General features: G+C 42.4%; 1 protein-coding gene across 2 annotated transcripts in view; it reads left to right on the forward strand.

The window, feature by feature from the left end:
- The window catches only part of LRP2 (LDL receptor related protein 2), a 139,288-nt gene that overhangs the window by 61,261 nt on the left and 59,868 nt on the right, over window positions 1-18,159 (forward strand). For both annotated transcript variants that reach the window (XM_035133370.3, XM_060280370.2), the window contains exons 21-35: window positions 63-344; window positions 899-1,138; window positions 1,897-2,016; window positions 2,253-2,369; window positions 3,746-4,123; window positions 7,072-7,320; window positions 8,609-8,820; window positions 9,848-10,032; window positions 11,447-11,675; window positions 12,838-13,015; window positions 13,938-14,066; window positions 15,744-15,910; window positions 16,764-16,907; window positions 17,070-17,179; window positions 17,916-18,093. In XM_035133370.3, the coding sequence (XP_034989261.3) occupies window positions 63-344; window positions 899-1,138; window positions 1,897-2,016; window positions 2,253-2,369; window positions 3,746-4,123; window positions 7,072-7,320; window positions 8,609-8,820; window positions 9,848-10,032; window positions 11,447-11,675; window positions 12,838-13,015; window positions 13,938-14,066; window positions 15,744-15,910; window positions 16,764-16,907; window positions 17,070-17,179; window positions 17,916-18,093 (2,918 nt within the window). The remainder of the gene's footprint in view (window positions 1-62; window positions 345-898; window positions 1,139-1,896; window positions 2,017-2,252; window positions 2,370-3,745; window positions 4,124-7,071; window positions 7,321-8,608; window positions 8,821-9,847; window positions 10,033-11,446; window positions 11,676-12,837; window positions 13,016-13,937; window positions 14,067-15,743; window positions 15,911-16,763; window positions 16,908-17,069; window positions 17,180-17,915; window positions 18,094-18,159) is intronic.

Here is an 18,159-nt window from a genome sequence, read left to right on the forward strand (position 1 = left end):
TTTGTAAATGTTCCCATGGTGTTGCAAATCTTCCAAATTAATCTTTCATTGTGTTTTCAAAGGCAATAACTACTGTAACAGAGCAACAAATCCCAATGGAGACTGCAGCCACTTCTGTTTCCCAGTGCCCAATTTTCAGCGGGTTTGTGGCTGCCCCTATGGAATGAAACTGAGCTCTAACCAGTTGACCTGTGTGGAAGACCCATCCAACGAGCCTCCCACTTTACAGTGTGGTTCATACTCCTTTTCCTGTGGCAATGGCAGGTGTGTACCCAGGTACTATCGATGTGATGGTGTGGACGATTGCCACGACAACAGCGATGAACAGAACTGTGGGTCCCTCAGTAAGTATCGTTTGTAAACCCCATCCCCCCGAAGTCACTTCTTTTGTTCAAAAAATGACTCAGTTGCAGTCCACCTATTGCAACAAATCAGAGAACATAGTGTAAGCCTTCAATACCATTTATTATTATTATTTTTAAAAATTAGTTTAATGATTTTTTTTGTGTGTAACAAAACAAACAGATAAACGGGGAAAGGTGCACCTATTGTCTCCACTTTCGATCCATCGTCTTTTTGTTTACATTTAGTGAGAGACAATTTTGTCATAGACATCTTGCAGTTGGGGGAAAAGAGAGCTCGCATTCTCAGTAAAAATAAATAAATACATAAACAAAGGGCCTACCTACATGATGCTGACACAAACCCCTACACCAGTAATAGGCAATAGAATGAAAAACCATTTATGTTACTCAGACCTAATGACTTTTCTCCCCCTCATTCCCCCCCCACAATTGTGATTTTACATTGAGTGGAACAACTTTGTGTGGTAGCCAGGAAGGCTGGTTTTGGTGGCATTCTAACTCAAATCTTCTCAACGTTTTGTTTTCTTGTTTAGACAATTCTTGTGCTTCGTCGGCCTTTACCTGCAGAAACGGCCAGTGCATTCCTAACCGGTGGCGTTGTGATAAGCACAATGACTGTCTCGATAGTAGCGATGAGCTCCACTGCCCTACGCAGGGCCCCACTTCATGCCCGGAGGCCTTGTTCACCTGTGACAACAGCAAGTGCATTCCCAGAATCTGGCTGTGCGATACAGACAATGACTGCGGTGACGGATCAGATGAAAAAAACTGCAGTAAGCATTCAAATAGGGAGGATACAGCGCTACAGCCCTAAACCTCTCCTGCTTTTTTTAAAACCCAAAGCAGTGTCCATCTGATCCCCATCTAGGCCCTGAACAGTCCCAGGTAGTTTGGCTTCAGGGTACCCTAAGCCCCCTCTTCAAAGTAGTTGCTTTTCTTTCTCTGCGGCTCAGCTTCTACACAGCTCTGGCTACTGTTGTAAGCATGCTTAGTAGGAATAAGCCGCAGGTAGGGTTGGGAATGACTCCCCCCTGAAAGCCTAGAGACCACACTGAGCTAGGAGGACCAGTGGTCTCCTAAGGCAGATTCCTATGTTGGTTCTAGACTAAACTAGTCACACTTAACATTGAAATAGGTGGAGAAATCCAGGGAGATTTTCCTTCTTGGAAAATACATTTCAGATGGTGCTGCACAAAGTGTAGCTCATAATATTCTGCATAGTGTGTTAATGCAAAATAGGGCTATAGGAAAATAGGTACAATGGTACCTCAATTCTCAAACATCTCCACTGACGAACATTTTGGAACGTGAACGCTGAAAACCCGGAAGTAAATGCTTCCGTTTTCGAACGCACCTCGGAAGCCAAACGGCTTCCGCTGTGTGTTTTTCAATTTTCTCAATTGAATTTGCAGGCCGCCCTTTGCGCCTCGGTTTTCAAATGTTTCAGAACTTGAAAGGTCTTCCAGGACGGATTACGTTTGAGATCCGAGGTACCACTGCATTCTGTTAATTGGTGTTTTGTCTTTTTTAGCTTTCACAGAGACATGTGAGCCTGGTCAGTTCCAGTGTCCTGATCACAGGTGCATCGATCTGTTTTATGTGTGTGATGGTGACAGGGATTGTGTAGATGGAGCGGATGAACATGATTGCAGTTAAGTATCAACCTGCCTCCTCCTTACACTTGACATTTTCGTCTTCAGGGGGGTGTTGTGCTTCAGGGAAATGGGCGATGCAAGCATGCCTCCTGTTCTCCAGAATCCCCAGGGATATGTATTTAGTCGTAATCACTGCCTGCCATGTTCTCGCTCTTAGTACATCGGCAGAGAAACTGTCCAAAATTTTGACACCGAGTGAAACCTGAGATGATCTTTCTTTTTTTCATTTTAGTTTACAACTGTACTTCCAGTGAGTTTAAATGTGCAAGTGGAGACCAGTGTATCAGCAATTATTATCAATGCGATGGTGTCTTTGACTGCAACGATCACTCAGATGAGGCTGGTTGTCGTAAGTACAGAACTGACCCAAGACATTTGGCTGCCTGAGGCAGAAGAGCAGATGCCCGTCCTCCCAAGACAAATTACTTATTACCCAAGTACTTGAGGGAGAAAAATCCCACGTGCGCCTCCTGTCCTCCTTGGCAGTAAAAATACATCTATAATTGATTGAGCAACTAGCAATTTGCTGCCCTTTCATGACATCCAAAGTATGCTGTCCGAGGCAGCTGCCTCACTCTCCTTAATGACAGGACTGGTCCTGACTATAAGAAATGATAAGGTTCCCTGTTACTAGCGAAATATTATAAAAAATTGAACACACTGGCTGCAAACAAGTTGAGATGTCTGCAATAACTCAGCTTGAGGCGCATAATAAAGTGGCATTCTCCAATAATAACATGACATAGGTTAGATCTCACATGTCTTCTGAATCCAAATTTGAGTCAAGATTTTGTTATACTGAACTGAACTGCTTTGTGTATAGTTTTAGAAAGAATTCACACATTGAAATCAACAAGAGTTTTCCTAATGGCTTCATTGAGATGTGTACTAAATTCCTTTTTAAAAATACAGAAAGAAGAAGAAATATCAACACTATAATGGCAGCAAGAGGGAATGATGTTTGAACAAATGAAAACTCTTTTTATATGACTACAAAGTATCCATACCGCTTTATATTTTTAAGTGAAAAAAATCTTAAATCAATTTACAACCTGCATCAAAACAATCAAAGAGAACATTCCAAAATAAAACATTATAGAAGAAAACAAGATACAAAATACACATTCAGAGCAACATAATTAACAGGAAACTTAAAATATTTTCTGAAACATTTCAAGATAAAACAGTACTAAAAGGAAGTGAAATACAGAATGCACATTTAAAACAGCATGGTTAGCAAAGGAATAAAATTAGCAATAGAAAAACGTCCCACACTTCAGGCAAAGGCTGGGGGGGGGGGTAGGTGCAAGCTTTCATATTAAAGCATATCCAAAACGTTTGGTTATATTTTCATACATATAAGTAAAATTGCTGCTGTCCACAGACATTAAATGGAATGTGTAGCTACTAGTCTCTGATATCTGTGTCTGAAGAAGTGTGCGTGCACACGAAAGCTTAAACCCAGAACAAACTTAATTGGTCTCTAAGGTGCTACTGGACAATTTTTATTTATTTTTATTTTGACTGCGTCAGACCAACATGGCTACCTACCTGAATCTAGTCTCTGATATGTCATTCTGTCGTGTCAAGGGTGGTCCTTTTGCAATTCCTCTTAATTTCTAAAAATTTGCCGCCCCTTGTGTCTGAAATGTATGCAACAGCTCTGTTTGCTTTCCCACCAACGCGTGGACCCTCTCCCACATGCTTCGTATGACTCTGTTCCAGCCACGAGGCCACCTGGGATGTGCCATCAGAATGAGTTCCAGTGTCAGTCGGATGGCAACTGTGTCCCTGCCAACTGGGAATGTGATGGGCACCCCGACTGCGTGGATGGCTCAGATGAGCATCACCGATGCCCACCGAGGACCTGCCCTCCTTCCCTTTTCCACTGTGACAATGGGAACTGCATCTACCGTGCTTGGGTCTGCGATGGTGACAACGACTGCCGCGATATGAGTGACGAGAGGGACTGTCCCACTCAGCCTTTCCGGTGCCCCAGCTGGCAGTGGCAATGTCCTGGCCACAGCATGTGTGTAAACCTCAGCAGAGTATGTGACAATCTTGCTGACTGCCCTAATGGAGCTGATGAATCGCCCTTGTGCAGTAAGTTAACTTTTTTTTAAGGGCAAATGCAGGATGGACGTGCAAGATGCCTGGATATTGGATGGGGCAGGAAAATCCTAGGTTCAGCCTATTCTATTTTACAGGGTCAATGTGGAAGGTAAAATGGGAACAGCTATATATGGAATCCTGAGCTTCTTGAAGGAAGAGTGGGATACCAACATAATAAATTTTAAAATGCATAGAGGTCACAATGAAGTATAATATACTTGTTTGTACGGTAAACCTGCAACTTAATGTGGGGGGTTACGTTCCAGGGATCATGCCTAAAGCCAAAATTGAATATAGACAAAGCACATTGGGTTCAGTGGCAAGTGGGATTGCCACTGTCTGTCTGCTTTTTAATTTTATTTTTTTTGCTATGCACATAAAGTTGATGTGCACAAGTTAAATGTGCATAAATTGTGGGCTGACTGTATATCAATTGCAATACCTGGAGCCCGCAGTTGCATGGCCCCACCATAATTTGCAGGCCTTTTGCAACTGTGCAAGACTGTGAGTATGCTCCTTATTTGCCGCAGTGCTTCGGTTAAGTTTAATATGTTAAATGTGTTTCAAACTTTGCTTATATCTTCAAATACTTGTTAAATTCACTGTCTATGAGATTGGGACATAATCAGTAGTTTCTTTCAATTAAAATTAAATTTCATCCGGTCTTTAATATTTTCTGTACAATTTCTAACTTTTATCTGATGATAATCTCAAAAAATGGCAAGCGGCCAGAAGTTGTGTTTGTGATGATTGCTGTCAGTGTTGATTTACACTTAATCGTAACTTCTTTCTTTCTTTCCTCCTTTTCTCTCTCTAATCAATGCACATTCTCAGATGAGCCTCAGCCAGGTATGAGTCTAAAGCATACTAGATTAATATTTTGACACCAAATTTCATTTGTTAATGAAGGGCTTGTTTACAGAAACAGGTATTCCTGAGAAGGTTTCAAAGACTGTGGATTTGGATTTGTGTTTTTTCCCTGAACCGACAAACTTTATTGAGGGTTGTTAAGTTGAGGAGGAAACTCCAGAATGTTACAGCCATATATTCATCCTCAATAGCTCAGCGGACTTTATTTATTTCAGATAAATCTCCACTCTGCTCACTTGGGCATCTTCAGAATTCTATGTGTGCATGCAAAGGAAGTGCTTTCACATGTGCACATGAAACCAGCTGATTTTTCATTCTAACTATAGGCTCTTCTGTCACATCACGTATCTCTGTGGGGATTCCCCCAACTTTCAGGATCATTTTGTGGGTTGTTGGTTTTTTTTTTTTGGGGGGGGGGGAGACATTTAACAGGCTGAGGTAGAAAGCAATTGCAGAAAACCCTTGTTACATGTTCACCATACCCCATCCTCTCTGTCACAGGCACAGTCACTTAAAAGGGTTCAATGGGGAGCCGAAAGTTCTGTACTATCCATATGTTCTTGTCCTCACTTCACGTTATCTTCAAATTGACACCTTGAGCTTGTGGGGGGATAGAAAGAACCAGCAACTCAGATTTAAACTACACCGAACCTGTATTCTTCTCTCTGCATACCTGATTATGTAAAAATAAGCCTGATTATACCTGATTATGTAAAAATAATTCCTAATTCTGGCATTAAACCATTCCTTTTTATGTGCTATTGGTGGGAGAGGGTGGGCAATCCAGGTTCCTTTTGAGCTTCTTGCAGCCTACATTTAGACTCCTAAACGGATCCATATTTGTGTTTTTGTTAAATAGCGGTGGGGAAACTGTGTCCCTTCAGATGTTGCCGGACTCCCCAGCTCTCATCAGCCTCAGCCCAAGATAGCCGATGCTTACGAATGATGGGATTTGTAGTCGATCAACATCTGAAGGTCCACAGGTTCACCACCTTTGCTGCTAAAGAAAAAATGTAGGTTCTAGACATCACGCTAGCAAGAGGGAAGTAACCTGCTAGAGTATATGAGTGTGTTTGAAAGGATCATGAAGTAAAAAGCGAAATATTTTGACTTTGCATCTCATCATAACATCCATATTCACCTCAATTAGTTTGTGGGGAGTGGTAGGTGGGGAGAACTCGTTTAGGCAGCAAAGGATTTGTGGTTCATATGTGGAAACCATAGCTGGGACTTTGAAGTAATGTTTTTGTCATTTATTAATTTTTTTAAATAAAAAAAACCAACCCCCCACCCCACAACAACAAAACCAGGATGGCTTTCTGTTTATCAGTTTTCTTGCTATGCCATTTGAGGATTCGGAGTACCGGCTGTAATTTTCAGGTGCCTGCTAGCTGACGATAATCTTTCAAAATCTTTTACTGCTTCTGGTACTACGTGGATGGCATTTCAGCAATGACAGCCCACAGGAAAAGCAGGCCTTCCGTGCTGGCTATAAATGTTAATACAGTGGTGCCTCGACTCACGAATTTAATCCGTTCCGAAGGCACCTTTGTAGGTCAAAAAATTCGTAAGTTGAAAAGCGCCATTGGAAACGCGATTTCCCATAGGAATGCATTGGAAACGGAAAAATCCGTAAGTCGAAAAAACCCTATCTAAAACTGCCATGGTTTCCGTTCGGATGTCGAGAAATTCGTAAGCGTGCAGCCATTTGCCCCGCTCGTAAGTTGAAAAATTCGGTTGTCGGGTCGTTCGTAAGTCAAGGTACCACTGTACCTGCCAAATTGGCTCAGAATTTACCTCAAACATGTTAGTTATATGTATACATATCAGTATACATTCCTTTTACTTATAACTTATTTAGTGCAGATATTGTTGAATTCCCAACCTGCCCAGCCAGGGAAGATGGGAGTTGGGAATCTAATTGTAATATATGGAGGCCCCTACTCCTACTCCTACATGAGAGCAGGCACTGTTGCTTTGCATTTGTTACAACTCCCTTTTATATATTTTAGGGGAATTGAGAGGCTCCCATGTCTGCTGGTTTATGTCCCTCTCCCATTTATTTGCAGACCAGGAGAGCTGTACGGATAATAATGCCGGGTGCACACACGACTGTATCCAAGGCCCCTTTGGCGCTCAGTGTTCGTGTCCCTTTGGGTACCAGCTGGCCAACGACTCCAAAACCTGCGAAGACATCAACGAATGTGACCCTCCAGGGTTTTGCAGCCAGCACTGCTACAACGAACGAGGGTCTTCCAGATGTTACTGTGATGAAGGTTATGTGTTAGAACCCAATGGGAGGACTTGCAAAGTAGCAGGTGAGGAAGGCAACGATGAGCCCGTAAAGGCAAGCGCACATGTAGATCCCCATGTCCCTAGCTATCCTTTGGCTTTGGCAAAAGTTTGCCCGCTGTTAAGTCACTTGAAACATATTAATTAATAAAAGGGGTGGGGTGTGTGGTTGAGCTGATGAAACTTGCAGCTGTTTCGTTTGGTTGCTCAGCGTTTTCTATTTAAATTCAGTTGTTAAAAATTAGCATACAGTCAGGGGCCGTATTTAAATTGGCACGCAGTCAATGGTTACATTTATTTGCACAGAAGTAGTGACTGGAAGCCCTCCCTCTGTGCCTCACTGTGAATTACAGCATTTTTCAGGAGCGCCCCCCCTAAACCCTTTCTGTCCAGATGGCAAAGAGGAACTGCTGCCAGCTGGAAAGTACTGTATATAACATTTTTATTTTTTCTTAAATTTGCATACCACCCTATACCCACAGGTCTCAGGGTGGAACAACCAAATAACACCTCCCCCCCCAAAAAAAACCACATTTAAAAAGGGTATTGAAGGCCAATCAACCAAAGGCCTGGTTAAAGGGGAATGTTTTTTGCCTGGTGCCTAAAGGTGTATAATGAAGGTGCCGAGCGAACCTCCCTGGGGAGAGCATGCCACAAGCAGAGAGCCACTTTCTTCATGGACAAAGCATTCCCATTCCTGTTTGTGGAGCAGAGGAAGCTGTCTTATACAGAGTCAAGACTCTTGGACCCATCTAACATAGCATTGTCTAGGCCAGGGGTAGTCAACCTTTTTATACCATACCTATCGCCCACTAATGAATCTTTATTGATGGTAAAATTTCGTTTCCGCCCACCAGTGCTCGATGGAAGGAGGATTCAGCTTGTGCCGTAGAACCCCCTACCACCCACCTAGAATCCTGAAATGCCCACTAGTGGGCGGTCGGGACCAGGTTGGCAATCCCTGGTCAAGACTGACTGGCAACAGGTATTCACGTTTCAGTTAGGGGATTTCCCCAGCCCGAGTAATAGAATTGTAGAGTTGAAAGGCACCATGAGGATCTTTTAGTTCAACTTCCTGCAATGCAGGAATCTTTTGCCCAACATGGGGTGCAAACCCAAGCCCTTGAGATTAAGCCTCGTGCTTTACTGACTGAGCTATCCCTTAGAGGACTCTGTAGCATGTGCTCTGCCGCTGAGTTCCTGTCACGAAATGAGTCTAGGGGTGGCAATTTTCTGACTGGCTTTTCCTCCAGCAGGTTTTTGTTTTTTTAAAAAAACTTTGGCAGAATTTACTTGACTTTTTTGTTTTTGCAGAATTTGGGAATCTCCTCTTGTTGGTGGCAAGCCGTAACCAAATTGTTGTCGACAACATCACTTCCCACACGCAGCACATTTATTCCTTGGTTCGCGATGGAAGGAACATTGTTGCGGTTGATTTTGATTCGGCTACGGATCGAATCTTTTGGTCTGACACCACACAGGACAAGATTTGGACTGCCTACCAGAATGGGACAGACAGGAAAGTAGTAAGTCTCTCATGGAATGCAGACGCTGGTCGCATGTCCCAACTGCATGGCGCTCCTGTGTGTGTGTGTGTGTTCACTTCTTCACTTGTGCTGTAGCTAACTTCTTTACAGATGTTCGTGCAATGCACAGATGTTGAAATGTTGGAGCCAGCAATTTTCATTTGTGTAATGCATGAAGGGACTTATTCCCATGGCAAACGTTGTTGTTTGCATTCCTTGACCCAGTGGAGTGAAAATTGCTGCACAAAGGCATGTTCTGACCCCTGCGATTTCCCCAGATGTGGGAAATTTGACGGCATAATTTGTGGTAGACCCATCTCTCACAATGCCCTGCTTTAGTGCTTGTTACGTACATATGCTGTTGGGAAAGGGAGTAGAAAACAGAGCTGTGTTATGCACTGTGGGGATAAGCCTGCATGACTGCTAAATGTTGCAGACTGGGTAGAGGATTTGCTTGTTTTATTTGATGTCTGCCCCTTGTTTCAAACCACAAGGGTCCCAAAGGCAGGTTTCATTTTCTTGATGCTTGCAAGTTTTTGAATGAATCCGTCTCTAAGGGTTTTGTACAGCAGTTTTACTTCCAGCACACTGCTGGGTAGATTCTTTCCGTAATAAAGGAAACAAGCTAAAAATGCACAGGGCATTATATTTCCTAGTAAGTAATTGATAGTACTTGTGACTTTTGTTTAACCCTTTGCTACTGCAGAGCCAAGTCATCTTGCTTTTACTTGAGCTAATTAATGTATCTTTAACATCACTCAAATACTATCCCGATATGAGACCAGCCCAACCGCTTCCAGCCATAAGCCATTTGTTTGTAGGAGTAGTTTTAGAATAGCAATGAATCGTTTCATTGCGGTGAATTAGTCCCTTTGAGAACATGAGTTACACAGCATAGCTCTCTTTTTGCTGTCAAGAAGAACGAAGGTGCTCCTTTTCTTTTCCATAGTCTGTTCATTAATTTTCACTCATTTTGGCTGTAGCAAACTGCAAGAGCACTAACTTGTTCCTTCATGGTTTCCGGCAGGTATTTGACAGTGGTGTTACCGTAACAGAAAGCATCGCAGTGGACTGGGTAGGCCGCAATCTTTACTGGACAGACTTCGTTCTTGAGACAATCGAGGTCTCCAGACTTGATGGGAGTCACAGGACTGTGCTGATCAGTGAAAATGTAACAAACCCAAGGGGACTAGTGTTAGATCCCAGGACAGAGTAAGGTTTTCTCCTTTTTTTCAAAAGGCACCTTTGGACAATGGGATACTTGCTTCCTTGGGAAGGGCAATTTGGCAAAGAATTATTGAATGAACGAGCTGTAGTGTTATATCATCATTTGCTGGTATTTGTATGAGGTGTAGTAGTCAAGTCACTTGACCACATTCCCAGAAGTTGTTGTTGAGTTCTTCTAGAAGTGTTGTCCAAAGCTTAACCTAAGCAAAGTATGCAGATTGAAATCTGTGGATTTTGGATCAGACTGGCTGTCTTATGCCACTTGGCCACTTCCAGTTCATCCCATTGTTAAGCAGCCCCTTATACAGGGAATGTGAAATTCATAGGACATTAGGTGTAGTTCTGGCTACGTTCTATGGTCCTCCTATTCCATAGGCCGTAGGAGATGGTCTGACCCAATCATGCCAGCCCAATAAATTCAACTCTTTGGCCAGCTTCAGTTAGCCATCATAGATACATTTAGCAAACACTTTTTATTGTTTGCATGGTATATTTGAAAATGCACCAGCCACTTATTTACAGAAGAGATTATTTGAAGAGTTGAGGGGCTTTACAATCCCAACTTTATATATTCACCATGAACTAGGTTGTGTTAGTTCAATTTTAGAAACAGTGGAGCATTCTGGAGAGTTAGCAGCTTGCTGTGCCTGCTCCGAGAGCAGAGATGCTTTTTTGCTTCAACCTGGGTGCTATTTTTTTTTGCTCCTTGTTTTCCATAGGCAGTAAGTTTTGAGAAAATGGGTCAAGGGACATAAAGGAACATGGACTGAGGCACCTTGCTCTGCATGTATTTTTTGAAAGAGTATATGATTCTCTCTTTTTTTGCAAATGCAGGATCTTTTCCTCCTTTGCACATTTTATATATTTACTGGCAACTGAGGTTTATACGTCTTTGACTCCTTTGTTTAGAAGCAGTCAGCTCCACTTCTTTCAAGTCTGGAGTTCTTCTGTATTAAATCAGCTTGGTGTCAGAACCACAGCAAGCATCTAGTTTAATTAATGTGGTTGCTTATTACATTTCTGAAGCCCTGACAAGGCTGGTTTCAAGGCTGAAACTAGGGGCAACGTGTGATGACAAGTGTTTCTAGGTAGGGCTGTCAGACCTCTGCCCTAAAAATAGAGAAATAAGGCTGAAAATAGCCCCATTTGGGCCCCAAGGAAAGCTGGGCAGGGGACTAAGGCCGAGGGAGTGGCTTGCCTTAAGGCCACCTAAGTGAGCTCTTGGCAGAGGCAAGATTCAAACCAGGGACTTCTTGGCCCTTGGTTCTCTCGCTTAGCCGTCACACTATACACCTTTCAATACACCAAAAGCAGCTTTTGTGAATGAGGTCCTTTGACATTTCCGACTGTACCAAGGGTACCCTTGTTCCTGCGATTGTTAATCCGTTGTTTCCCACAGTGCTCACGTGATGTTCTGGACAGACTGGGGCCGGAATCCCCGAATTGAAAGAGCAAGCATGGATGGCACGCTACGAACCACCATCGTCAGTAAGAAGATCTATTGGCCCAATGGACTTTCCATTGATTACCCAAACAAGCTGCTGTATTTTGCCGACGCCTATCTCGACTACATTGATTTCTGTGATTACAATGGAAACAACAGGCACCAGGTGGTGGCAAGTGACTTGGTACGAAAAGGGAAAAAAAACAACAAGAAAAGGGGCCGGGGGTGCAGGGTGTGACCGTGGACGACTGTATGGCGCTAATGGCTTCCAAAACTCTTCCGTCCAAGTCCATCACCTGTCCACTGCACTATTGACAGATTTCTGAAGCTATTAGCTTACAATATATTGCTTAAAAGGCACATTTAAAAAAGTCCTGTGGCTTGCTGTCTAGTTCCTGTATGTGATACAGTGCTTGGAGGGGAAGAATATAGGGCCACTTGGTATTGTAGGTGTTGGCTTAAGGCTGACAAAGCCTATTGGACTTAAAAAGACTAACACATTTGCAGAATTCAGACATCCCACCATATCATGATTTGTGCATATCGTAGTTTAGGACCCCAATACATGGCTTTCATGAGAAGAGAACGATTCAATCTAAGCACAAGAGAGCAAAACTGAGGAGTGAGGCTTATGTGATTTATTTCTTTTTCTTTTCGTAATAAATTTGATTAGGGTTTATAGAGAAAACTAGCAAAACAATATCAAATATAGTTTCCTCTGTTTTGTCCAAACTAAGTCTTTGATCTAAATACAGTAAAAACATAAAGAAAAAGGAGGGGAAGAGAAAGAAATAAGGAGAAAGAGAGAAATATAGACATAGAAAAGAGGTTAAAAGAGAGAGTGGGGAATAAAATCCTGATTCTTCGTCCATCCACTATTAACAATATTCACTTCATCCCCTCCAATATAAGACCCAACAAAGCCACTTTCTATAAACAAACATAGTCTTCAATCCTCAAATCCAAATGCCATTATTTCTTTTTCTTTTTCACTCAAAAGTTCAATGAGAGGTTTCCAATCTTTAACAAATGTTAACAATGGCTTTTCTCTGATTAAAAATGTCAATTAAACATGTCAACATCTCCCAGCTAAGTCCGTTAATTTTAACAGCCATTCTTCCATTGTTGGCAATAATGGGTCCTTCCATCTTTGTGCATAGAGTACAAAAGTCCCGCAGCCTGGAGCAAGGCTTACATTATTTCTCATATTTTATTGGGTCGTAGGAGAAATGACACTTGAGAGTAGATATAAAGATTTCTGTGCTGTGCCACTTACTCTGGATACCACTAACAACTGTAATAGCAACAGTGTTGAAATGAAAGTGAGTCCTTTGCCCTTTTTTTAGGTGTTGCGGCATCCTCACGCGCTGACCCTTTTTGAAGATTTTGTATACTGGACAGACCGATACACCCACCGAGTACTTCGAGCCAACAAGTGGCATGGAAGAAATCAAACCGTGATGGTTTATAATATCCACCAGCCTCTGGGCATTGTTGCAGTTCATCCTGTGAAGCAGCCGGCCGGTAAGCTCAGACAGTTACGGTTTTGCAACAGAAAAAGCAAAACCATCCAGTGTAAATATTAGTAAACATCAAGAATATTTTGGACACTTCCAGCTATGATGATGGGCAAACTCTCCAGGGCCACAGCGCTAAAGCAGGGGTGGGAAAGAGGGTCTAGCCCCTGCAGGCCATTTTGACATGTGGGTGGGATTGTCCATCTGTCAGTCCCCTGATGTCACAATGATGTCAGGTCAGCTATTTTTTTTTTTTTAAGTACAGGCCCAGCTCCAACTATTAGGAGACCCTTAGAAAACTACTGTTCCCAGCATTCTTTGGGGGAAGCCACGATTGTTAAAGCGCTATAAGGATGCTTTGAATGATTGCTGTGGATGAGGTGCACAAGTACAAGGAGTTAAGAGAAAGGAGACCTATTTAAAGGGCCTCATGAGCAGCTTGCCTCCCAAATCCCTACTGTTGTTCTAAAAGTATAGGTTTTCTTTCCTTTTTTAAAAAAAGGTTTATATTAGGGTTTATAAAGAAAAATGCAAAGATTGTTGTCAAATATCTTTTTTTTTGTCCAAACTAAAATGGGAAAGGAAGGAAGGGGAAGAGATCGAGAAAAAGAATAAAAAATATTTAAGAGTGAGAGAGAGGAGTTTAGAAGCTAAAGAACTTCCAATTTTTCGTCTCTTTTGCTGTAGATAAACATTATTCACTCCATCCACTCAAGTATAACCTAAAAATATAGGTTTTCAATGCAGACCAAGATTCTGGGACATAGTACCGAGGCACCATCAATAACTAGTCTTAGCTTGATGTTAAATCCAGATGTGACAAACCAGTGGTCTTTCCTAATTCCCTCATTTCATTTCATTTCATGCCACGCTACTTCTCTGCTTTTTTTCCAATTTACCCTATCAATGCTTTTATTTCTCTCTCTCAGGTATCAATTTTTGCAGCTCATCCCCCTGCAGCCACCTGTGCTTGCTTTCTGCATCGGGACCACGATTTTATTCCTGCGCCTGCCCGTCTGGCTGGACTCTCTCCCCTGATCATGTGAACTGCATGAGAGGTGGGGTCACGAGAACTGTAGTCAGAGAGAAAATGAAAAACCATAAAACATGCCACCAGTCCCCATCTGGTATTTCAGCAGAGTTTAGGGAAGCAAATCTCCCAAATTTTGTTGTTTTCGTTTTCAGGAAACACTGTGCATAACCCTGCAAAGATGCAGTTTATAGAATTAGATCACCAAACTGAATCAGTAGGCATGTATTTTGAAAACATTTCAGACTTTGCGTTACATGCATTTAATATGTGTAGGACTCCACATTCTGTAGACTTTTCTGCTTTAGCAAATGTTAAAGAGTTTAGTCAATTGGACTTGATAATGCACAAGCATACCTAACTTCATTTGGGATGCTCTTGCAGGCTGTGGGTCATGAGACTTCAATACGATAGATTCCCATGGGATTTGAGCATCCTTACTAGATGCTTAACACTGCAATCATGCCTCCATACCTGGGAGTAAACATCTCTGGAAGCAGTGGTTTGGAGCCTAAGGTTCCCTTTTCTCTGGGAGAACGAGCTTCCTCAATGGAAGAAGCAATAGAAGGACTTCTTTCCACTGATGGAAAGAACCTTTTGGATCCAGCCCAGCAGTACTCAGCTTCTGAGTTAACATGCACTGCGCAGTGGTTTTAACAGAGAAGAGCAGATCTTAGCAAACACAGGTATTATACATTCTCATTCAGGATTTGGATAGAATGGGGGACTTGACCTTTTCCCCCTGCAGAGATTGATTGGGGCTCTAATCCTTGCTGACATAGTTTAGCTCAGCTTGCCAACAAGAAACTTTCAGCAACGGCGCTGAGTCGCGTTTTGCTTGCATTGTTTTCTTTTCACCACAGTGATATTGTTTAACTCTGCAGAGCTAATTGGTGGAGACAATATTGCAAACCGTCACGATGACAGAAAAGCACAAAGTCCCAAGCACCACTGTTTTCTTGTTTTTTTAATCATTGCATGGCAGTTTGATCCATGATATGCAACCCTGGAATATTTTTGTGTTTCCCTCCATTCACTGTGAAGCTGTTAAAAGCAATTTTTTGCTCCCACCCCCCCCTTTTTTTAAGTAGTAGAGCTGTGTAGTAATACGGTGGTCCAGGTCTCTTAATATGCAAGCAGTTCAGAATTTCAGGACATTTTGAACATTAGGCCTCTGTGATTGGCCACACTTTGATCTTTGAAGGGCTGTGTGGGGAGAGGAAAGTATCTGCTATTGGAGTTGACTTCGTGCTTGCAAGTCAAAAAAAATAGGGCAACAGCTGCTGAAACGCAGAGTAGCTGCAAAGGTGACAAAGACTTGAGTCTCTCTTGGGCGCCGATTTCAAGTGGACCGCTCCAAAATTAGTGCTTTGAGGACATGGATGCCTTATAGGAAGGGGCCAAAGCTCAGTGGTGGAGAGACACACCTTTTATGTTAAAGGTTTCAGGTTTGATCCTGGGCATCTCCATTAAAATTAAATAAAAATACCTCTGCTGCAGAGCTTGGAAAGCCGCTGTTAGAGTCAATAATACTGGGCTGGATGCACAAATAATCTGACCTGGTATAAAACGTTCTACTGTGTTCATACATGTGTTTCAATGAGCTGAAATTTCCCCAAAAATTAACAAGCCAGAGAATTACATTTTCTAATTTTTAGGAAATACAGTAGAGTAAAATTTTGTTGCTTGTGATGCTGTTTTGCAGTCGAAGAGCCGTTCCTTATAGCTGTAAGAGATAACATAATTTACGGTATTTCTCTGAACCCCGAGGAGAAGACCAACGATGCAATGGTTCCAATAGCAGGAGTGCAGAATGGATATGATGTCGACTTTGACGACTCGGAACAGATGATATATTGGGTTGAAAATCCAGTAAGTAAAATGCAGTTGCTTTGTATAGCTGTTGGTTGGAAACGCTCTGCTTTGTAAAACTGGTGTAAGGAATTGATGCTTTTTAGCCTGTTGGTAGGCATCCTGACTTTTACCTGTGGGTAGCCCCAAATGGCTTATTGTACTTTGCCTGTTTTGCCACCCTGTGCTTGGCAGGTAGGGAAAAACCATCTTGTGAAGCAGATCATTCATTGCAATCTATTACGAATGCCTAATTCATTATTTGGCTTGCTTGGAAGAGCTGCCAAATGTCAGGCTTGCAATCCCCCCCCCAAATATTTTATTATTAACTGCACTTGTAACTCATATTTTAGCTGAAAGAGCCCCCTATGGTGGCAAACTATATTAAGGTTTCACTGGACTCACTGGAATTAATGAACCCAAATTAGATGTGTCCATAAGCTTCAGCGGGTCTATGCAGAGTAGGACTAGCATTTAAACCACATGGCTTCCCCCAAAGAATCCTGGGAACTATAGTTTGTGTAGCTCTGTGAGGGGTAAACTGCGGTTCTCAGGATTCTTTGCATTCGGAGCCTCCTTTTCTCTCTACCCCTGATTCTTTACCATATCACTGTTTAGGACCAGCACATTTATTTTCATTTATCAAGACAGTAGCTGCCATCCTAAATACACTTCCTTGGGAGTTTGTGCAGTGGGACAAACTTCTGTGTATAGAAAGTGTCTAATTTGAGGGCTTTATTTTATTTGGTTCTTTTGTACATTCAAGTTATAGTAGACCCAAATATTCCTCCTTAGAGCTTGTAACACTCACGATATACATGTGCAAGACGTTCATGCTTATTTTACTCTTAGCATTTGTTTTTTCTATCTTCAGGGTGAAATTCATAGAGTGAAGTCAGATGGTACAAACAGGACAATATTTGCCCCAGCATCTATTGTTGGTTCGCCTATAGGCCTAGCTTTAGACTGGATATCTGGAAATCTGTACTACAATAACCCTGGCACACAATCTATTGAGGTAAGCCATTATATCTTCAGGATAACAATTTTAGGATCAAAAAAATATTTGGTTTAACACCTCAGCTAAGTTGCTTACAAGTTCACTGCTGTGCCAACAAGTGTGCAAATTGTGATTTAAAGTGCCTTCCTTAATTTCTGCGCCATACGGTTCGTTTGGTAGGTACTGACGCTCCACAGAGAAATAATTTATCGAAAAACGCTAATCACCAATGATGGTACTGCTGCAGGATCTGGAAGGCCAGTTGGTATAACCTTGGATCCCATTCACGGGTAAGTTCAATAAATTGTTTCTGGCTCTATCAAGGTTTTATATTCCTGGCTACCTGGAATCCCTAAGACATTTGGATCGCGCATTGTACGTCCCCTTCTGGAAACGCCTGCAGCCAAGTTGGTGCTGAATGTATTGCTCTGCTTTCCTTTGGACCGCATCAGTAAACCTGAGAGGGGGTTCTTGTCATCTGGGCAATCCAGGACCTCCATACACACTGCCCAGGCTTGTGTCCCAGGGAGGTCACTTTCCTGTTTTCCTGAGGAAAGCAGAGACAAACCAACTCCAAAGCACAGTTTATGAAGCTGGCTTCTTTCAACTAACCGTACCACAGGTTTGAACAACACATTAAACTGAGGAAGCTTCTGGTCTCTTTGTGGCCAAGAGAGGGAAGCGGAAGCCAACAAGCCTGAGGGTTACTGAGGTTCGTAATTGTTGTAGCACTAAGCCATTCAGTTTAGCTTTATGTCCAAACACCACCTGTAGTAAAACACGTCTTTTTGTGCTAACATAAAATGAGGAGTGTTGTTATACACGCTTCAATAAGAAGCCCACAAAGCAATTCTATGAAGGCCTGCTCAGAAGAAAGTCTGAGGCCATAGGAGCCTGCTGTTAGGTTGGTGTGCATAGGATTGCAACCGCAACGCCAAATCTCTAAATGCGCGCACACACACACTTTGGTTACTGAAAACCCTCGTTTCCTGCTTTCTTGATGGTTGAAAAAACATTACGTTGCAGGAAGCTGTATTGGACGGACCATGGAACTGACAGTGGGGTCCCAGCCAAGATTGGCAGTGCAAATATGGATGGCTCAGGTATCCAAACCCTCTTCACTGGTAATCTGGACCATGTGGAGTTTATCACCATTGATATCAAGGAACAAAAGCTGTACTGGCCAGTCACAAGCACCGGAGTGGTATGTATGCACATATAAACTTGGGTATCTTGGTGTGCCTGACTTCTGCTGCTTATCACAGCCAAA

The sequence above is a fragment of the Zootoca vivipara genome, chromosome 1 (genome assembly GCF_965207765.1).
Source record: "Zootoca vivipara chromosome 1, rZooViv2.hap1.1, whole genome shotgun sequence".
NCBI lineage: Eukaryota > Metazoa > Chordata > Lepidosauria > Squamata > Lacertidae > Zootoca > Zootoca vivipara.